Source organism: Tetrao urogallus (assembly GCF_951394365.1).
Source record: "Tetrao urogallus genome assembly, chromosome: 12".
In the NCBI taxonomy this organism is placed as follows: domain Eukaryota; kingdom Metazoa; phylum Chordata; class Aves; order Galliformes; family Phasianidae; genus Tetrao; species Tetrao urogallus.
The window spans coordinates 4315879-4338718 of record NC_136825.1 but is presented as its reverse complement, the minus strand read 5'-3'; the positions used below and the strand labels follow the sequence as shown (position 1 = coordinate 4338718).

The 22840-nt window shown below is 44.2% G+C and overlaps 1 protein-coding gene across 1 annotated transcript in view; it reads left to right on the top strand.

Annotated features, from left to right (window-relative positions):
* The window catches only part of CMIP (c-Maf inducing protein), a gene marked incomplete at both ends in the record, with an annotated part of 120933 nt that overhangs the window by 63376 nt on the left and 34717 nt on the right, over positions 1-22840 (top strand). Inside the window, 2 exons of the mRNA XM_079541225.1 lie at positions 1580-1705; positions 11034-11084. Coding sequence (XP_079397351.1) covers positions 1580-1705; positions 11034-11084 — 177 coding nt within the window. The remainder of the gene's footprint in view (positions 1-1579; positions 1706-11033; positions 11085-22840) is intronic.

Here is a 22840-nt window from a genome sequence, read left to right as displayed (position 1 = left end):
TCAGCATTAAGCCACTGGGATTCCAGTTACTAGTGTAGAACAATATTGCGGTAACGAATAAGCAGAAGTTTATCATACTTCCTGCATAACAAGGTTTTTGTTAAAGAGACAGTGAAAATTGTTTTCAGTGAGGGCTAAAGCAAAATGAGCCCTCCTGTAGCAAGCGTTGTTTAAAATGATATTGAAGTTCAGTTCGTAGGCTTGCTGACTGACTTTGTTGCAGCAAAGTTCTGTGGTGGGGTCACCAGGTATGTTTTGAACAGTGCAGTTCATGGCCTTATGACCATGTATGAAAAGAACTTAAAAGTCATTTCCAGCTGTACCACCCACATAACTTACAGAAGAAAGCCATGCCAACAAAATGTAGGGACCTTCCAAATGCAGCTTGCTAATTTCACACTCGCCCCCAGAATCTCGTGTTGTGATGCTCAGAGTTGGTCCCATTTGCCCCCAAGCATGATGTGTTTTTTCTTTTGGTTTCTTATTTTGAGACCATCAATTAAAAAGAATCTGTATATTGGGCACAGTGGGAGTAAGTTTATGAAGTTTCAGTTAGATGTAAGCCAGCAATAATAAGAACATAATTCATAAGCATAATCAGCTCCATTCACTTGCAAGATGTGGCCATCACAAGGGCTTATCCACGTGGGGGGATTAATCAGCATTCCTGCAGAAGAACAGTTAACTCTGCCATAGCAGTATTGATCAGTTTGCTTACAGTGTAGTGCAGTGAAATGGATGTTGTCTTTGAGGGCATCTGTTAAAACAACACAAAGTGCAGTGTGTGTATGTGTACCCAGCACGTACACACCTATAGCTCTGTGTATTTACTCATGTGTGGGATATAACTTTATGTGAGCTTGTGTATATACATTATTTCAGCTTATCTCTATTTCAGATATAATTGTACTTCTGCAATGCTGAAGAGCTATCAGGATGCTAATAAGGAGTTTCCTTATTTCCTTGCTGCTATCAATGTATGTTGTACATGTGACTGCAATGTGTGGTTATGTATGCTTTAATTGTGACTTTTGCTTGAAATTGGGCGTCAGCGGTTTCTGCAGTTTGGAACTGGTACTTGCATATGAGCAAAGATGAGTGGGTTGGGTGCTCTGCTTTTGATTGTGTTTTTATGAGATGAGGACAGCCAGGGAGAACAAGGATGTTTGGAATAAAACCACCTAAACACAAAATACCGCCATCTATGTGATTAAGATGCTTCTTACGTTGAGTGCATGAGTGTGGTCAGACACCTTCACAGCTCAAGTTGGTGGTTTGAGACCCAAGTGAAATTTAGTTAGACGTTTTAGTATTCCATGCTTCTGAATCTGGTCTGTTTGGTTTTTGTTTGTTTATTTATTTTTGTGGGTAATCTTACTTGAACAAGTTGGATGAAGTTGATTAGGCTGATCTCTCTGCTGAATGGCCAGTGTAGGTATTTTATTTCACAGTTTTACAATGTATTGCAGCTATTTTCATCATCAAAAATAACTTTGATGGTACTGTTCATACTTTGAAATTGTGGATCTTCTGATGATAAAGTAAAACTTTTTTTCCCCTCTCCTTTGTTTCCTTGCAGCCAACTGGGTACATGGAAAACTCCATTTCCTACAGTGCTATTGAAGATGTTCAACTGCTGTCCTGGGAGAATGCCCCTAAGTACTGTTTACAGCTCACGATCCCGGGGGGTACTGTCTTACTTCAGGTACAGTAAACACAGAAGTAAATTCTCTTTCTTTAACTATGAATCTCCTTGATTTTTTATTTGCTGTTTGCGAAATCTAGTCCTAATTACCTGGGCTCAGAAAAGGCAGAGAACTCTGTGCTGTGAAGTTCTCTTTCTGCCAACAAATCAGCTCAGTGATCACTCTGGAATGGTCCACGTTGCTTGACAGTCAGATTGAGATCTGTGGGGCACGATTTAATCTTCTTGTTCATCATACGCATCAAAGTAGTGCTCTATGAAAAGGAGCACTAATTTGAACCTGGAACAATCAAAACTCAAGAAAGATCAGCTTGTATAGGAAACCTATATCTGGCAGTGGAACAGACACCACGTATCCTTTTTTAAAGATATTTGATCTTCACTGAAAGATTTCAGATGAGGCTGTGTATTGCAGCCTGCAGCTTCCTCATGAAAGGGAGCAGAGAGGTGGGTGCTGATCTCTGCTCTCTGATGACAGTGATTGAGCCCAAGCAAACAGTGTGGAGCTGCTCAGGAGAGGGTCAGGTTGAATACTGGGAAAAGGTTCTTCACCAGGGAGTGCTCAAGCACTGGAGCAGCCTTCCCAGGGCAGTGGGCATAGCACCAATCTGCTGGGGTTCAAAAAGTATCTGGACACTGTTCTCAGATATATAGCTTGAGTTTTGGTTTGTTCTGTGTGGAGCCAGGAGTTGGACTCAGTGATCCTTATGGGTCCCTTCCAACTTCATCTGCTCAGTGATTCTGTGATTTGCATGGGACACTGCATTTTTGTTATTCCAGGTTTCTTCATCCACTGGTGAGGCTATACAGGGCTCCTTAGGTCACTCATGTTCTAGTGATAGAAGAGCATTCCACAGCTCTGACCTTTGGAATTACTTCAGATTAAGAAAAGTGACTGAACACCCAGCTGATTGATCCTCCCAAAATTATAAACAGCCATAACTTGAAAAAGACTGAAGTGACTCCAGCTTAGCTCAGAGAGTATTCTCAGCATTGTCGCAAAGACAAATTGTTCTGTTTCCCTTTGTTTTTTTAGATGAATATACAGTCACAATTGTGTATATGCACTTCATGTGGCTAGGATGGTAAACAGACTGTTGAGTGATTTCTGCAGAAATGGTGTAGAAAAGATTAGTTTAAACTGTGGGAAATCAATACGAGTAAGACTTGTAGTGCTAAGATGACTCCAGCTCTCCTCTGCCTTTGTTTTGGATGGCTGGTGGGCCCATTCATACACAGAGCTGTTTCCCAGTAGCTCAAGGGAGCACGGAGCTTGACCTCAGCCCTCCAGGGGGGATTGGGATTGTTTTGGAGTGTCATAAAAATATCATCAGGTTGTGATGACTTTCAACATGGCAAACATGTGGTCACTCAGAAATGGTTACATGTGTATGTTGAAACATCCATGGCCACATCCTTTGTGGAGGATGTTTCTGGAGCTCCTTTTCCTTTACCTTACTGGTGTAATCATAGAATCGTTTGAGTTGGAAGGGACCTTTAAAGGCCATCTAGTCCTGCAGTGAGCAGGGACATCTGCATCTGTCAGATTGCTCAGAGCCACATCCAGGATGACTTTGAATGCCTCCAGGGATGGGGCACCCATTACCTCTCTGGGCAACCTGTGCCAGTGCCTCATCGCTCTTATTGTAAGAAACTTTTTCCTTTTGTCCCATCTAAATCTCCCCACTTTTAGTTGGAAGCCATTTTCCTTGTTCTGTCAGAACAGACCCTGCTAAAGAATCTGTCTCCTTCTTTCTTAGAGCCCCACTACAATCCTGGGGTTCTACAGTCCTGTGAACGTGGGATACAGACCTTCCCCTAGTGCAGCTCTAGTGGGTTTGGGATGACCTAAGGATGTCTAATCCTGTAGGCTCTCCTGGTGCCAGGGTAGCATTTGCACAGACGCGTGTCCCGTTGCATACAGTGCACGCACACGTGCCTCTGCTTGATGCCCAGCAAACATTGCTGTGGCTCAGAATGAATTGCTGAGCTGATCTGAGGCGTTTCCAGGGAGTGTATGGAGCCTGAATTTCAGGCAGGCTGCTGCAAGTCCACCTAAGTCCTGATTGTGTGGTAGGAAAAGCCTCTATAGTGTGTGACAGTGGGGAAGGCAGGCAAACAAACCATGGTTTCCCAACAGCTAGATTAGGGTCCTCATTATTGATAAAATCTTCCTTGCTTAATTCATCAACTGAATAAATTAGAGAGAAACTCATTTGTCAAGGTGAACAATTTTGATTTTTTTGTGAGGTAATTCTGATTCTTCTATAAATTTGCTTACTAATGCTGGCATTTGTGTTGTATCCATTTCAACAGCTGGAATGGTTAAATTTGCCTTTCAAAATTCTGTCTTTATTGCATAGCTTATGGTGGCTGCCTTTACTGGGCTGCTTAATAGGAAAGAAGATAAAATGTGAACCCACAGCTCCCTGCTGAGTTTAAAGGCAGTGTGTTAGGGCATACAGAATTGGATCTGGAGTGGCCTGCCATGTATTTCTTTAAAATAAACAAACTCCACAAATAATTATGTTCTTTTAAGAACGAATGTACTTTCTTCAAATAGATTGATGCCTTTATGTAACCTCCTATGAACTGATACAGAAATGCAGTCAGCTCTTCTTCAGTTAGGTTTTTTGTGGACTGTCTGTGCAGAATGGATCAGTTACTGTATGACTCTGTGGGAATTCCAACAGAACTGAAAACACAAGCTTTGAAAATGTTTTTAGTATTATTTAATCCCCAGCGGTGTCTGGGTTCATCAAACATGACCAGATCAGAGGGAATGTCAAAATAGATTTCTCATATACGGCTGTAATGTGTATTCACAAATCTGAAACATTATTGAAAATGATACAGTGTACATAAGAAATCAAAATACAGGAGTGGATTTCTCTAGTAGTTACGTTCAGCAGACGTACTCTGGTATATGTGACACTCCTGAGTATCCAAAAGAACTGTTCAGTGAGGCGCTGAGAAATTGAGATGCTGAGAAATTAGCTCTTGCATGCTCCAATTATTTTCAGATTTCTGAGACGCTTCGATATATTTATGGGAAACTGGGACTTCAGATCTTTTATAAAGTCATTCAGCCCTGCTAATCTGAGCAGCAGCACTCTGATGTAACGTCAGGCACCGCTGTCAGGAAGTGTCTGATGGTGGAACAAGTCAGACAGGTCCAAAGTGTGTTCCCAAGGTTTCTTCTGAAGTGCACTTGTGAAATCTGTTTGCTGCTTTTGTTTTTGTTTCCCCTCAAAGACTTGATCTAAATAAGATTTATGTGTAAGAAAATGTTTAAATGAATTCTTTTGACTTCTACTCCATGATTTATTTCATGTCGCTGATTAATTTTAGTTCTGTGTTATGTCTTTGTTCGTGCTATGTTTCACGAACTCGTTAATACCACAGGATACTACTGAGATAATTTGACATGAAATGAAGCACATCAATAGTTATGAATCACAAGTTTTCCAGATTGCAGAGAAGTCTAGAATTTTATCTTCTGTTTCACTGGTTTGAAGCAGAAGCAAACTTCAGGTTGCTGGAAATTCCCTCAGAATGGAAATTCATTCCCAGCAGTTCTCGTGGGAGGCTGTCAGTGTGTGGCATTGGGACATCCTCTGTGTGTGTCTGCGGTAGGCATGAGAAATGCCACCAGAGAGACTCGAGTCCGTGTTGGAGCTCTCATTCCTCTATCTGCTATCACCAAGGCCTATTTCTGGCTTATTACTGCACAGCAATGAGTCAGAGAAGGAAGAGTGCCATTACCTTTCCTTACATCATCCCAATGTCCTCCCCAAGCAGTACTGACCCATCCCAACCCACCTGAACACGTGAGATCTGACAAGTAGTGCCGGAGGTGATGCAGCTCTTGGGAAATCAGATCGTGATAATGGGACACATCTACCTGGGTTTCAGGGGAGGATTTGGTTCTCAGGCAGCACATGGCTTCATCTGGGCTGGGCTGGTGTTGGAATGTCAGCATGGTGGGTGTGCTTTCTGCTTGGGTTTGCCTGAGCGTCCATGTATGCCATGGGTTGGCAACAGCACTGGGGAGCTCGGCCCATGCATTGTTTGTGCTGGGACTGCGGGGACAAGCAGGGATGGTCAGAGACAACTTCTTCACCAGTGTGTCATGCTCTCTTTTCTCTGGCCAGCTGGTTTTGGTCCCTGGTTCTCCCAACATGAAGCTGTCAGCTCTCGTGGGCTTTTTCTTTGCTTTTCTGCAAAGAAGATAGCAGGTGTGACAGGGCTGGAGCTGGCTTGTCGCACACAAGCTTTTTAGGATAGGAAATAAGAGCTAAATAACTGTGAGCTCTTCAGTATCAGTAATAGACTGTCCTCTTTGTCTGTTTTCTTGCTTTCTGTTTGTAAGGCACGATGTGCTTTGTGGTGCTGCGTGAATGCTAATGAAAGCGATGCTGCTATTGATAGTGAAATAGCTGCAGCAACCTATTGAAAGTGACTGAGAGGGGGAGAAGCTTATAATTTTACAAGCTGTTTAGCAGCAAATGTAGGAAGAGTCTCAGAAAAGAGGCTTTGGTATTTTGGCTGTGATGGTGCTCTCCCGTAGTGTCATCTCTTTTTGGATGGGTTGTGAATGCCGTGGAGCTGCTGCCTCCATCCCTCTGCTCGTGGTGTATTCATGTCTTGGGGTGGTCAGAAGGAAGGGCAGGCAGGGCAGGAAAGCCCGATGGGCACAGCAGCCGCATGCTCAGCTCAGCCCTGTGTTAGCCAGAGAGTCCCCATGGTAAATATTTTCACTGGAATTTTTGATAATGTTATGTTTCAGTCTCCTTGGAGGCCCCTGTCTCTGTTTAGATGTGATGAGGAAAGCATGACAAAAACTCATCCTGTGATGACATAAAACCATAAAGCCAGGACATCCTGCTGACCAGAGAGCAAGCAAGGGAGAGAAACACAAATACAGAGTAAACCTAGGGAGAACGAAAAACAGAGTCTGGATCCTCAAACCCTACTTATTGCCACATCTCTTCAGATGGCAGAATCCCATAGACTGTGTGTGAAGGGTGCTGTTGTAAGGAGAAACATGGGAACTTTCTGCTATGTGGACAAGCCTGTTCTTGCATTCTGAGTAACACACATGCCTGTAATGAATGATGCCGTTGTACTGACTTACTGTTAGAGAGGCTTGGTAGCATGGCACATGTAGTATGATGGATGGGATGTTTTCTGCTGTTGCTGGCTGCTGCAGGCACGTTATCTCAGCAGAGCTGTGAATATCTATATTGGCTGTAGGTCTTCACCATCGTTCCTCAAGTGCTTGCTTTCTTGCACAGGTTCAGATGCTCTGTTTCTCAGCAGTGCACAAGTTCCTGCTTCGTCTGTTTTTACTTGGGTGGAAGTTGCTGCAGGGACTTCAGTACTGGCATGCAAAAAGAGTTGGATTTCATAGGAAAAAAACCTCACCTTTCTAGAAGTTCAATGCTTTTTAATGACAAAGTGCATTCTTACTCACTGGCTAAGAAGTGAGGTGCTTTGGGTGCAGAAAAAAATACTTCCCCTTTTGAACAGAGGTGCACGTTTGTTTATGTCACCAAAGCTCAGTATATGCAGGTATTTAATCTCCTGTGCAGCTTTCCTTCTGTGAGCAATCTTTTCTAAACTGTTGAAATGAATGCTGTGAATGATGCTGGCACTGCAGCTGGTCCCCAGTGGATTTTCCTCTCTATCTGAGCGTTTGCACCCCAACGATTGGAACATAAAACCTTTCAGGACTCAGTTCCAGGATGAACTCATCTTTGAAAACAAAAAACAAGAAACCCCACCATACAGAAGTACCACTTACAGCAGGCTTTCTTCAAGCAGCTGTTCTTGCTGCTCATTGGGATCACAGGTAGACAAAGGAGCTACGTGTAGTTTCAATCTTCTTGCATGTTCTATAGATTTTACTGCCTAATTTTCCTGTTTTCTAAAGTTCTTCCCTATGAGAGAACAGTGGAGGGCCTTAACTATGCAGACAGCTCCAAACTATGGGGCACCCACCAGCCTGCTAAAGCCATTGAATTTGGGATCAAAATTTGGAGCAGAACTGAGCTCTACAACACACATGGTATCCAGAGTGTCATTTTATGTAGATAGATAGGAATGAAGTACACTGTATGGTTTGGAGCTCACTGTCTTCAGCCTCAGAAAAGTACAGTAACCTGGACCCCTGGGTGAGTGTGGTGTGTGCTGTGGTGGCCAGTGAGCATCCAAAATTCTTCCAGTAAAAAAGAAATATTCCTGAATGCTCCCTTTGTTGGTGCAAACCTGGAGAAGAGGGAGGGATGTGGGATGCTGTGCTGGTTCGTGTTGTTGGCTGAGCCCTGCTGAGGTCAGGTACTCCCTGCAGCCAGCTGTGGTTTTGTGGCTGGCCAGGAGGAAGGCTGTGCAGCAGGATTAGTGCCCATGGGGGGAGCTGCTGCCAGGCTGCTCCATCCTGATAATGCTGCTGAGGTTAAAGGAGCTCTGCCTATCTGTGCTGAACACTGTTGAAAGAGCTGCTGAAGGAACCACTGGTGTTCTAGGTTCCTCTTGCTGTTGACTCCCGATCGCTAATAGAAGAGGGAATTCCCTAAAGGTTTGGTTTTTTGTGTTCGCTTTGTCTTCTTTGTTTTCCTTGGAAGTGATCTTGAAAAGATGCTTGAACTCTGGCAGGTTCTAGTTTGAGAGCTGTTTGTGTTGTAACATGTACCCAGATGCAAACTTCCTTGCAAACTATCACTTTCCAATAGCCAGCGTGTAGTCTACCTGTTGATGATGCATTGTTACTTTCCTAATTTTCCTTTTTAAATGCTATTTGAAGGCCACTGCTTTCAAGTTTCAACTCTTTTCCAGTTTGTTTTGTGGTCTTTCACATTGTGTTTCCTTTGTTTGCTCTGTATTTGCATTCCACTTGTTGTCTCTGACTGATGCTGTTGTTCTCTGTAACAGTTTCTGTCACCCAATTTAAGGCTCCAGTTGGTTGCAAAATCTATCTGTACATATCTACAAATTCTATTTATTTATGGCATTCTTACAATCTGCAGATAATGACATCCCCAAAAAAGGCAGGTAACTACCAGTTCTCAGCAGTTCCCATTACAGGGCTCCAGCATTTGCTCTTTCTTTAGACTCAAATGACTGTTGGCTCAAGGCATGTAATGGTCAGAGCAGGGATTGAGGCAGGGTGGCATTTTGCCTGATTAAGAGAAGTACTGCTGGAATACGAGGGTTGGTGTAGGAGTGGGGTCCAAGAAGCACTTTGGGGGAAGTTGTTTCTTAGCTTCGCACGGGCCAAAAAGACAAGAATTTCTTTCAGAACAGAACATTTCTGACTTCCTAGAGGAGAGTGGCTTAGTCTGGTGGCAGGAGGAGGTCACTGGAAGTCACTTGCCCAATGGCTTGTGGGCTTCTGGCCTCGCTTGGGTTACTGTGCTTAAAAATACGTATATATACCCTGACAAAGTTGTTAATGGACTTGTAGTTCCGGACAGAGCACTACAAATACCAGCTGTTGCAGTTCTTGAGAGTCTTACTGGCAGTGACGATGGTTCCAGCTGACAGTCTGTACTTCAGCTGTGGCCACTTCTGTTCCTCCTCTTCTCCCTGCAGGCTGACAGGTTTTTCCCATGGGTAACAATACACGAAACTCGAACTAGCATCGTCATGAGCACTCACTTTGACAGGGATGTTTGTCCAGAAAACACAGCTGGAGTTTTTATTCCCCTTCAAGAAGGACATTTTTTGAGAGAGGGAATGAGAGCATGTGTTGGAGAAAGAAAGTGCCTGAGCGTATTTACTTTGTGCCTTTGTAATTGTGTCCAAAAATGATCTTCATGTCCTATTGCATCACATTATTTTGGACCTTTTTGTTATATTAAAATAGAGTAAGAGCTGCATTAAATGAAGTTCAATCCTGTAACATATTTAGGGAAAAGATCTATCTTGAATATATACGAGTGGTAGCAAATTTGTGTTCTGAAGTGTCGACATTCTGCACGAGGTGGAAATTCTGTGTTTGATAAATGCTGTGATCAGCCCAGACCGTGATAGATTAATTCTGCTGTAGTGCCTAGAGATCTACTGGGGAGCAATCCATTGTCATCTATGTATAAAAATAAATAATGTGTAATACAGACGTAAAAAGAGCATTACTGCATTTAGTCCTGAGAAATCGGTCCAAAGTTGTGTCACTGTGAGATCAGTATCTGACCTTGGGATTAAGCACAGGTTTGGTAACCACGCAGCATTTTTCCTTCTAGTATTCTTGACGTTATCAGTGAACTTTGTCAGGAAGTGAAATCCATTCTGCAGCGAATACTTATCTAAAAAGGTGTTGGAGAGTAAAATTGTTGAAGGATGCTTTAAATTGCTGGAAGCATGTGGTTTTTCTCTAGCAAAGAAACCATACCCTTTTAATACAGACAGACAGGCTGTTCTTTCTCACTGATTGTGTAAAGCATTTTGATTTGCAAGTAAAACTTGCCCACTGGCAGGGACAAGATAGAGCTGGAAAAGCCAAAGGGCATCTCTACCCACTCAAATATTTCAAACTTATGTCACCTTGTTAAGGCATGTGTATTTACGTCACTGTGGATGCTTTTATATTTTTTGATACCGAGCCTTTTGACCTTTGGGAGTGCTGAACTGTTCCTTCGTTGGCTATGAACACTGGGAATTTCTGGCAGCTCTGCTTAAAACGGGTGATCCCTGGGAGCAGTTATTGCAACATTTGTGCAGTTGCTGGGAGCAGCCCATGCGTGTGTGTGCATGTCTGCCTGTGCTGTGCTTTTCCCTCTGTTCTAATATCACTGAAAGAGCTGAGGTGTGATGGAAGCACGTTGTGGCCAGCTGGGGAGCAGCGCGAGGAGGGAGGCTGTGAATGGAAAAAAACAGTACGTCCCCAGTAAAATGTCAGCCTGTCTTTTTCCTCTGTTTGCAGTGATTAATGGAGATAGCGAATGTCCTGCAGATATTAAAGAGCTGATCAAAACCTGATTGAAATCACTGAGGTTTTTTTACAGTCTTTGGTCTGGACACCATTTCAAGGAGGTTAATGTTTCATACGGTTTTGGTTCGGTGTTTTATATTTGCAGCAAGGTCTTCATGTCATTGCTTTCTATGAAAATAAATTGATTATAATGTAAAACTGGAGCTCTGAGCAGAGTTTCCCTCACTCCAATTAGGCTGGGGTTGGAGTTGGCCAAGGTCATAGAGTTCAGAATAACACGGCGAGTGCAACCTTGCTGCTTTTAGGCCACACATGGGTGACTTGCTTAGCTTTGGCTCAGTGATCTGAAACACTGATAGAAACTAATGATTCTATTTGTAACTTTTTTTATTGCAGGCTGCAAACAGTTACCTGAGGGATCAGTGGTTCCATTCTTTGCAGTGGAAGGTAAGTTCTGCACTTTACAGTTTCCTTGTGTATCTTTAAGAATACGTTTTAACAGTGCTCTTTCCTTGGTTGCAAGAGCCATGAGTGTCTCTTTTCATCCACAAACCCTAAATCAGAACGTCTGTGAGTTTCTTGGATGAAGTGGACACATCCGTTTGTTACACAGCTTGATGTTATCAAGATGTGATCTTATAGATGTGAGTAAATTCATATAGAAGCAGAATGGTTTTGGATTTGCACTGTGAATTGTAACATATTATGGAATGACTGCAGCCCTGGCATATGGTCAAGGCTCTTGGTATACTTGGGTTTGTATATATTTTTTGTTTTTGTTTGTTTGTTTTGAGAAATTTTGGAGAAAGAGCATCTCTTAGAGTTACTTGTTGTAAGTAACATCAGCCTGTTATGCAGAAGTCTGTGTCCACACTTTGGAATTATTTCGTTCTCAAGGCAGTTTCCATTGCAGAGGTCTCAGCCCTTTCTTGCACTCTACCAGAACAATGAGCTGCTTGCTCTGAGCAGGGGCAGTGGGTCACAGTGACAGCGTTGTGTCTTGAAGCAGAACATTCCTCATCACAAGCTGAAGCTGCTGACCTTTGGATGGAATCTGTATGGATGTGAGATGCAGCTGTAAATCAGCTGTGGCCAGATGCTGAGCACGGCTGTCCACCATCCTGTGGTGCAATGCCAAAGAGCAGCTCTGTAGCTCAGGCTTCTCCTTTCAGGGTTTCAGTGAAGTCAGCCAGGTTAGCTGCACAGTTTATCAAAAGTTCAGCCTGCTGACAGCAACCACATGTGAAAATAGAAGGAAGTCCCTCCCACCAAATTGATTTTGCTGTGGGTGTTTCTGATACTCCTGCTGTTGGAAAATACTTGGGTGACAAAAGTGCAGTGTTTGTGTGCTTTGCATAGCCATCAGTGTCTGTCAGAATTGTGTTCTGAGCGGGTCCAGGTTCTTATCAGCAGGAGCCAGGTGTCGACAACTTCTTTTCCAGACCACTGGCAAATTCTGCAACCTGTTTCCCCAGTTGTTGAAATGAGCATGGGACAGTGGTACTGATAGCAGAAGGCTGGGCTGCAGTGTGGCACTGTAATTTGGCTTCTTGACAGCATCATTAACACAGTGCTGTTCTGGTCTTGCTTTCTTTGCAACTCCTGAGGATAACAAAGAGGCAATGAAGCTTAAAGCGTGCAGAAAGTATCTCCCTTAATTCCCTTCTCTTTCGACAGGCAGAGATGATCAAAAAAAGGCAGAATTTCTTATTCTACGTGGTCACCAAGCAGGACATACGAGGCACTGGTGTGATGCCAGCACATGCTTCCCTCTTATAACAAAGCAAAAATCAGGCTTGGAAGCGCAGCTCTGAAAAACGTGAGGAATGTAAAGATGCAGCCTGCTCACCCCCTGCCCACCCCCCAGTTCCCATCAATGTAATGATGAAGAAAACGTCTGGGCAGTGACCTGGTTTGCTCACATGCCTCTTGGTTGTGGAGAGGGAGAGTTGCTCTGTGGGAGTTGTTTTTAAAAGAGTATTTCTTAAACTTTCCAATGCTTCTGACCAAGCCTCTAATTTTGGGAAACTCTGAGTGATTTGACTTGTTGCAAAGTAGATTTTATTTTTGCTTCCTTGCTTCCCTCCCCACCCCCAGTAAGTTCACTTTTGAAAAACAAGTGAAACATTATCTTGATTTGAAAGACCTTCCCTTTACCAAGAATAGCAAGTAGCTTTTTCCCATAAGAACAAGGACAGGGTTTAGTCACTGCTCAGGTACTTTACACTAACAAATTCCTCTTTGCTAACATGGAGGTAGTTTTGATGGGGTTTGTAGCTTAGCAGCGAGAAGGAACACCTGACAACTTTCTCCTCTGTACTTTGGAGGACACTGGGCAGCTGTAAGTAAAACCACTGCAGAACTAAGAGGCACGATAAATGTTGTGCCCAGGGAGAGACCAGAGCAGCACAGTTGCATGAGCTGCCCTTGAGAAGCTTGCTGCTTTAGCCTATGGCTGTAAGAGCCAGGTGCCCATGAAATTTGCATGTTTTGATGATTAAGCAGGTAGTGAGGGAACCCGCACAAAGCTACGAAGCCTATTCTGCTGGAATGAGTCTATTTACACAAAGCACCAGCTGGCACAGAGATCGCCGCAGCTGTATTATAATTGGGCGGTTGTGCTGATGAATGATATATTTGTCCAGTGGTCTTGCAAATAATAGGTCAGAGCATTTCTGTGGGGATGTAGAACACAGATGCAAAACGGTGCAGATAACTGTAGCGTAGTTACTTGGAGGAAAACAAATACTCAGCAGAGATGAGCTTGCTGTTGTTTGTATTCCTGGGGTGAAAGAATCTAGTGGGTCTGGCTGAGCCCAGCATCGCTCCCTGTGCCCCATGTAAACAAGGCTGGAGGAACCCATTTCATAGCTGGCAAACCCATATGCAGAGTTCCCAGCAGTGAGGACTAGCCTCCAGCATACCCCTCTGATCTCACAACAGGAATACTTGTGTTACAGCTGTGGGAGCAGACTGGCGTTCTGTCAATGTCTTTCCGCCTCCTTTTCCTATGTGTCAAGCCTTTGGAGTTGGTTGTGGTTTGCACATTGTCTGAGCTACCAGGAAAATGGCTGGGTCCAGTCAATAGCTGTATTGTTACACATTCGGGGAAGCTTCTTATGTTCAGACATTTTCTGGGTATCCCTTGGTCTTGTAAGAAGGTGCCAAAGTCAGTGAAAGCTTTCTTGTGGCAGTTTTAAGGACTGGGATGCTGTGGGAATTCAGTTTGCCAGCTTGCACCCTGGAAATCATTTTTGTTCCTGAACCAAACATTGACATAAAAATGAAGAACAATTTCTTTCTGCAGCTTAGGGAATAATAAAAGAGATGCTTCAGATAAACAGAACTAAAAGAAAACCAAACACGTAATTATCCATGTTTTAGATCCAGTTCCAAGAGGTTTTATGTGTCATCCAGCTAACTAGCTGTCAGGATGCTTACACAGCTTTTTAGGTGTGACTCTCTTTGAATGCTGCGCTCCTTGAAGAGAATCTTGATGTCAGGGCAGTCTGCTTCTCATCGGCTCATTTTCTCTTTGGGTTTTTCATTTCAAACCCTCCCACTAAGAGCGATGCATAATTCCTTTTTTAATCTGACTATCAACAACTCCTAGAGCCTTTTTGGCCACCTCATCCTATTTTTAGAAGTACCGATTCCCTTCGGGTCATAGCTGAGCCAAACTGTCTTTGTCCTCCAGAGAATAAACAGAATAGGTTAGCAACTGTCCAGATCCTCAAACATAAAAAAAAATCATTAATCTGTTGTGTCAGAAGTGTTCCTTTCAACCAGGGAGGTTGGTTTGAAACCGTGATAAGTAATCTCTGGTACTTGGAAGCTGATTAGTCACAACAGTGTATCAATAAAGATAACAGCATTTTCTGTGGATATGCAACAGGGAGTAACACACGCGGTTCACTGCCCGTTCTGGATCTAGGCTTAGGTATGGTGGCAACCAGCCATTGCTGTAGGGGATGACTATGGCCAAGCTTGGCTTTGATTGGTGCTGTTGTAATTTTGTGACGCACAAAGATACCCAAGTATGTACCCTGGCATTTTCCCAGACAGTATCCATCTAATTTGTTGGCCATTTGTATTTTGCTGTCTTTGGGGTAAGGTCTGTTTCTATGTACTTGCATAATGTGTAGCACACAGAGGTGCTGTCCCCTGAAGAATCCATTGAGTCCTACTACAGGGTGCTTCAAGTACTGATCATGGAAAGACCCACCTTACTATTTTAGTTCCACACTGCGCTTGAGTTCAAAATGACAATCTCCAGGTCTTCTCATGTTGGGTCTGGTCTTCTGGTAGGCAGCACAAGTCTAGATTTACATTTGTTGGAAATGCACCTGAAGGTTCTTTTTAGCATTCTGGATAGTAAACTCTGAACATCACCTGCGCTGTGAGATGTGGGTTGCTGGTGTTTCCTAGTTAGCTGAATGATGCAGCAATGAAACACGTCAGTTGGAGGCCTTGGGGGAACGTCCCGAGCTGACACAAGACACAGAGCATAGAGCTGGGGCTGAAGTATGACTCAAGCTGGGAGCTTTGTGTGCCTGTGACCTGGATCTTCTAGATCTTCTAGAAAGGCTTGCCTATGTCTTGTGTTTCCTACTGATGCTATTAACCAGTCCTCAGTTCTCCTCTCATGCTGCTTTGTCAGGGATTTTACCCATCTGTTAGCAGGACGGTGAAAGTACACCAACTGCAGAATAGTTTAGGCTGGAAGGAACCACTGAACATCACCTGGTCCTCTCATCACCCACATCCTTTCCCCCCATTGCAGGCTGTGCTCCTTGCTTGTGTGAGGTTGCTCAGGGCATGCCCAGCTGTGAAGCCCAAAGCAGAACATGAGGTCCACCTGTGGTCTCAAGTGCTGAGGGGAGCAACTTCCTCCCAAAGCTGCCTTTGCTGGTGCAGCCCATTGTGTCATCAGCAAGCACAATCTCTTTGTTTTAAAATGACTTCTCTGCACAGACTCCATGTTTTGATTCCCATGAATTAGGAACTGGAACAATGCTGTCATCTGGGATTTGCAAGCATTTTGCATCGAATGCTAAAACAAGAATTGTTGGCCCTCGTTCAAAAAGTTTAATTTTGATTTAATATTTCTCTGGTTCCCTTAGGTATTGTTTGATCTGTGTCTTCAGGAAATAGATACTTCAATGCACAAGCGGTCCTATTAATTGCAGAGGGATTGCTTGTCATGTAAAATCATGCTTGACCTGAATAACGATACCCTCTCTGCTTTTTACTGTGTGCAGGTTACAAATTCCCTATCCATTAACACAGAATATTTTTATACAGTAGGTGATTTACTCAGCTGTGTGAGAGTATCAGTGTCTGTATCTAACAGGGAAAGTTCAGAGGGGTATTTTTCTGTGCTTTAACCTACAGAAAATTAAGAGAAAGTGTTCTTGAAAGTGCGGTGAAGCTTTCCTTGTGTAGAAGCACCTTTACGGTTTTGTCACCATGGTAATGATTAAAAATAGTGCTGATACAGGAGTGGGGCTTATATAGAATTTAAATTATGACATTAAAGAAATTTATAGCCTTAAATCTCAGTAAATCATGCCTCAAAACTATGAGATCAGGAAAAAAATCACATCAGTTACAGCTAAAAATGCCCACATCTGTCATTTGTATTTAATCACCTGATTTACGATCTGAGAGAGGAAGCCTTGATACACTGCAACAACTCAATAGCTCAGTGCTGTACTTCATACTGAAAGTATTATTCATCAGCACACTTCGGAGCAGTGGCTGCTGCTCTGTACACCCTCTCTGTGGTGGGTTGCACAGCACACACAACTCCTTTTTCTTGACCATAACTTTGCTTGCTTTAGCCAAAAACCTGAGGTATTTTAGCAGGGCACAAAATTTCACATTTTCTGTTACTGGGAGGTGAAACAATTAATCATTCTTATTCAATTAGGCTGATGAATGTTCCCCCTCCCCCCCCCCCCCCCCCCCCCCCCCCCCCTTTCTGTGTCTGTGTATGATTCAATGACAAATTGGTGGGAACCCAAGCTGTGGAATTCAGTTTTGCCTCTGAAAGCCTCAGGGCATTAGAGAGATAAAAGCAGGCTACAGGTGTGTGCTCGTGGTTTTGTGCTTCCTGTGGAAAGGCAGCATGAAGTGCTATCATAAGTACACCTTTTGTTTACGTCACGGTTGGGATGTGCTGCTAGGTGCTCTCCCCCACTGCTTTTGGCTTAAGGCATTTATATAGTGCATGAAGCTTGCTGGCTCCCTCCACTTTCCCTTGCAGGTTTGGCCAGTCTCAGGCTGTATATTATCAGGTGTTACTCAAAAAATCTCAAGTGTGGCTTCTCATTGCTGAGATCTTGCTTTGCTAGAGGTGCTATCAGCAGCTGACAAGCATCACTCTCACTTTGGGATGTGAGATTTATAGAACCATCAAGGTTGGAAAAGACCAGTAAGATCACCTAGCCCAACCATCAACCCATCCCCACCTTGCCCACTAACCATCAGTGGTCCCTCAGTGCAACATCTACCCTTTTCTCAAACGCCAGACTGTTTTTTGAGGAGGCAGAGCTCAGGGCAGTTCATCCGCTGGTAGTGAAATTCAGGTAGAAGCTGGATAGTTATTTTCTGTCTTGCTTTAGCAAAGTCAGGACCGACTCTAAATTTTCAACTCTGGACTTGGATGCTATCCTATTCAAACTAATATTAGGTCTGAAGATAGAAGGGTGTCAAAACAGCTGAATAAACAGGCCAGATTGTTATTGTGTACTTAGGTCTCAGCTCTGAAGAGGAGTAAATACAATTGCAGGAGTATGCTGCTTCTCAGGAATGCTGAACTACCAGCCAAGGGGATTCTCATTTCTGTCCTGACAAGTCAGTCTTCAGCATAATAATAATAATAATATTGCAGGGCTGCCCATACAGCTAATTCTTTGTAATTCAAGATTTCCAGGTCAGGGTGACCACTAGTTTCACTGAATCACAGCTTCTCCTCTAGAGATGCCATAGTGCAGTGCTGCACCAACATTAAACCCTCGCTCAGGTTCCTAGCTGTAGAGGAAAGCTAAAAATCGGGTGCTCAGCAGGTCTCTTACAAACACAGCACTGGCAGTCTTTCCCAGGAGTGTAATTATCCTGCTCACACGATGCACTGGGTGTGAAAGCCTGACTCCGGGAGCTGGCATGCACTAAGTGCCTTGTTAAGCTGCTGTATTGGGACCCAGTTCTGCATTATTGATGCTTTGAGGACTCTTGCCAATTACTTCATGAGTATCTGGAGAAGACTTAAAGGAGCCCGAAGCAGCAAAGGAGACCTAGGTGTTGTTTTAGATTTCTCTTTCCTGTCTTTCACATTTGTTTCGTATTTGTGTATCCAGTGCATACACATGTGTCTCTTTACTATAGTATTTGAGATGGGAAGCTTCCATTATTAGGCTGTGGCCTGATAGGTGCATTAAGGGCAGCAGGTGGTTGTATGACTTGTTTGGATCAGCCCCGCTCTGAAGTGGTGGCACCTCACAGTCTGGAGTCCCCTGTGAGGACACTGGCCTTAGGGTCACGCAGGCTAACTGCACACTACTGGTCTTGGTTGGGTCTTGCGTATCACACAGTGTTTGTACAAGGTAGAATTAAGAACGCAAATTGCAGATCTGGTGGCATTTTAGTAGGCTAAAGGACTGCAGTAGATTTGGTGATTTGTGCTGATTTGGTGCAGTGAGATGGGATATAAAAATGTGGAAAATGTGGATATAAAAATATCTCAGATGCAGGTGCTGTTCTGAAACCTGGTATTTCCCTGTGAGAAAGTGGGAAATTCAGAGCTCTGAAGCCTAGGGATCTGAAGCCAGAAATACCCTGTTTTTTTTCAAGGTCCTTTTAAGATGCTTGCAAGCATCAAATCAGTATCCAGTATCCATGCTCTCCCTAAGGCTCTGCAGCAGCTCTCTGACACAAACACGCTCCTCGAGCCGTGCACATCTCTCTTGCTGACGACATTGATGATGCAGGTGCACATGAGAGAGAAGCCAATCTCAAAGCCATTTATGGTGCTGGAGTGCTAGAAACTCAGCAAAATAATGCATTTGCCAAGGAGGAGAGAGTGAAAAAGGTGGGTAAGCGTCCATTTGAAAGGCTTTGCTGACTGGCGAGTGGGGAGGAGGGCAGGAAAAAGTGAGGGTGCCCACTGCTAGCAGCAGAAAGTAATAATGAAAGGGGATGATGTGGCTTTTTAATCTGATTTGCATATCTGGGAAGAAATAATTCTCTCATGGTGCTACCAAAGCTGACTGGCATCTCCCAGAAGACAGAACTGGAATGGATTCTCTTCCAGAGATTATCTTTTGTTAACAGTTCCTACCACATGTAGCATTAGCAGCTGCTTAATCCTAATTTGAGGTGGTTTCTCAGGTGGCAATTTCCCTGATCAGGGTGCCTCTGTGCCGGAAAGGACTCGCATAAATTCTGCAGCCGTGCAGTAAGGCAGTGCCGTGCTTTCCCGGTGAAGAATGGCTCTTGTGCTGCATGGAATGGGAAGGGTGCTGGTCAGTGGGGTGGTTCTGCACAGCAGGTATGTGCCTGGCTGTTCTCCACGGTGGCCTTGTGCACAGCTTTTTCTCTGGCAGACCTGGCCAAAGTGCAGTGATAAGATTGTGCGTGTTCGTTTTTTTCCTACGCACTATCTCTTCTCTGCAGTGGCAAAGTCATTTATTCCCACCGCAGCCTGAGTGCTGGTGGATGTCAAGGACCAGGCTCCACAGACACAGCCATCATGAGTGGAATATAAAGTGCACAAATAGGTATTAGAAACCTGGAGCAGTTCTGTTTGGTGTCAGGGGCGTTCTGTAACACAGCTGGTTGCGTTAGGGCTGTGCACAGCAAGTGCTGCACCTGTGTAGCAGTCTTAATGTCACAGTGCTTTGTGACTTTTGATTTCTTTGATTCATGCTAAGCTCCTCAGTCAGGCAGTGCCTGCTGTAGTTGAATGCTATTTGTTTTCCACACACACTGCATTGCAGTTAGTCCACTGCAGGTTTGAGAAAGTGTATATGGTACACACAAAGTCCTGCTTTTCATCCGATAGCTTATTTTATTTTATTTTATTTTATTTTATTTATTTATTTATTTTGATGGAATGTGATTGTGCTGACTGCAGCGTGTGCTGCAGAATCTCAAATGCAGAAGCATATCAGACTTACCACCGTCTGCAAGCTGTGGGTTGTGTCCACAGCAATCCTGATGCCCAGACAGGGTACAAACCAAGCAGTGGCTGCTCTGGAAAAAAAGGGCCAAAAACACTGCAGCAGAGAGCAGTGGGGTCCTGCAAAGGGGGAGATGGCTGTGCCTCAGTGCAACTGAACCTTCCCCCTGGTGATGAGTCAGAGGCTGTCACAGAGCTGCAGATGAAGCAGGTGTCTGGCTCCTGCCCTAACTGTGCAACTCCTGCAACCTCTGCTTGGGGAATTTTCTCACTCTTTCTCCTTAGGATTTTAAAGCAGCTCAGGAGGGGTTTGTGGATCTGACCAGTCTGCAGCAGAGCAGAGCCCTCCAGTACATGAGGGACAACAGTGGTGGTCAGTTATAATGAAGTTTTTCATCCTGCCCAAGATTAGGAGGAAAGGTACCATGCAACTTAAGCTTAAAAACAAAAGAACGACCACTGCAAACCTCATCTTCTAAAACATTTATTCTTTTGGGGAGACGTTGCATGGGGTTTGCAATCCAAGACTACAGCACTGTCTCTACTAATGTTTTTTTGCAAGGGAGGAGCATCTTGTGCTTCTGCTAGAAACCTATCTGCAGTCATAGTGAAATTCTGCATAGCCAAAGCAACATTAAAAACAAACCCTAGCTTGGCTCCAGTATGAGAAATACAGAACAGCAGTTGCTGTGTGCAGGATGAAAGCTGATGTTTTGCCAACCTGAAGTGTAAAGCTGATGCTGGAACCGTGGCCTGAAGAATGGGAGTGTTTGCCAAAAGGAAATGGAAGCAGGGATGGAGGGTTTCGGGGAATGCATCAAAGTGGGCCCTGCCAAAAGCTCTCCCGTGTGGACAGGTCTGGTTACGAGAGTAACCGCATTAGCCCATGCAAAGTGCAGCTGCAGCTGCTGTTGGCCTTTTGCATTTTCTAGCTGGGGAACAGCATCTCAAATACACAGCTACAGGACTTGCTTTGGGATCTGCCAGCTGCGCTCCTGCATCTTTGTGACAAAAGGCTTCAGGCAGGGATTTGAGAGAAAGGCAAGAGACCAGTGAAAGCAAAGCCCAGATCCTTGCTTGCTCGTGGGAAGCTCACCACTGGCATGCTCTTTCTTCCCCACATGGGGCTAGAAGGAAGCCACGGTTTTTCAGTTGCCTTCAGTTTTTGGAAGCACATAAGCTATATTCACGTGCAAATTTGTTTTCAGTGGGGTCTCTAAATTTGAGACCTTTGGTGGGCTATCCTTTCCTTCTCATCCTTTCATCCTTCCTTGTTGATGAAGGGTATCTTTGCAGTGGTCTTGAAGGCATCAGAGAGCACAAGCCCGGAAGCATGGTCAATCAGGGGACGGTTCTGATCAAAGGAGGTGGGTGTGTATGTAATGCAAACATGATACACTTTGGGAGGGAGTTCTTCAGCACGTGGACATCACAGCTGCAGTGAGGAGCTGTCCTGTGAGCCCCTCAGTCCTTTTCTTCCTTTCCCCCAAGCTGAAATGGGATCTGTGTTTCATCCTTTTAAAATTCTGTTTACTTCAGCATTCTTCTGCTCCTGCACTGTATTGTCCCAGTGGTATCTGAGCAAAGGACAAGCTCTGCGCCTGTGGCAAGTGCCCATTCAGTTGTTCCAGCTTTTGTATTAGTAACAACTCAACCCACGTCACCGCTTGCTGAACCCGTTGAACTCAGGTAGCTTTGAAACAGTGCTGATTTGGGTGTCCCGGGTTTCTTGCCTGGGTTAGCTGAGGTCTGGAGCGAGGTGGTAGACACCAGTGTGGGGGGGGAAGGGAGGAGAAGGGAAGAAATAGGAAACAAAAAATAAGAGGTTAATGAATATAGGCTGAAGAGGTTTCCAGGGAGATGTTGCAATTGGGAAACACAGCAAGGGGATATCAGCTTTCAGCTCGCTCCCTGCTGCCCAGTGCTTGTTGGTGGTGCTTTTATTTAGATGTGAGTTAGTGATTAGCGGGGAGACAGACGACTTCAGTCTCACTCTGGAAATCACAAGGAGATCATCTCAGTGTACTTGCACTGCTTCTCCTTCCTACCTTTAATCATCTAGACCATGAGCTGCTCAGGGCAGAGACTGCCACTTGATGTATTTATTCAGGGTCTAGATTCATGGGTGCCAATCTCAGTGCCATAAATAATCTCAATTTCTTCAAGAATTTTTAATGCGAATTGGCAGAAACTGAAGAATTATGTAGACCTTCACTGAGTGAAGATCAGGAAGTGTTCAGCTTATGAAACTTCAGCTACAGTAGGGAGCCGTGCATAAGTGTTGCTGTGCAAAACCTTCAGAAGGTCAGGAGTTTGCTGCAATAAGAGCAGTCCGAGCTCCCTGATTTGTGAGGCTTTATGTAAATAGCCTCAGCCCTTTACCTTGAATGGAACTTTTTGTGGACTTAGTCAAGTAAGTTGCTTTTCTTCATATTGGTAGATCTAGCTGCTGATTTGAGTCTATCCCTGGATAATGGGGAAGCACAAGTTAGCGACAGGTTATTCTTATGTTGTATCAGAATGTGGATCTAGCTGAGTTCTGGGGATGCCATCCTTGTTGTCCTCAAGGTATTGGGTTAATAACCAAGATGCCAGCAGGTGGTGCTCAAGAATACTTGGTATAGCTCCTGGCTTTTGTAGGACAAGCCAAAATGAGTGTTGAACATTGCCAGCAAATTTTCCCATTTCTTATTATACAGCATTTTAACAAAGTGTTCTGCAGCAGAGGGGAAAACAGTTCCAGTTCTCTGTGCTTTTTGTTCCTCTGTACACTTGTGTCCAGCCAGAGATACCTGCATTTCACATAAGCTCCATCCAAATAAAGCTATATTACCAGCTTGGCTCTGCCACCCCTCACTGTGCCAGGGGACCTCTGTGCAGGAGGGTGACCTTTTCCCTTCTGCTGGAACTGCCCTCGTTGCCCAGCAAGAAATAAACAATTGCTGGCACACGTGGCCCTCAGAGCCATGTACATCCCTGCCATGGCTCCTGCTTGGCCATAAAATAAGTGATTAGTAGGGTG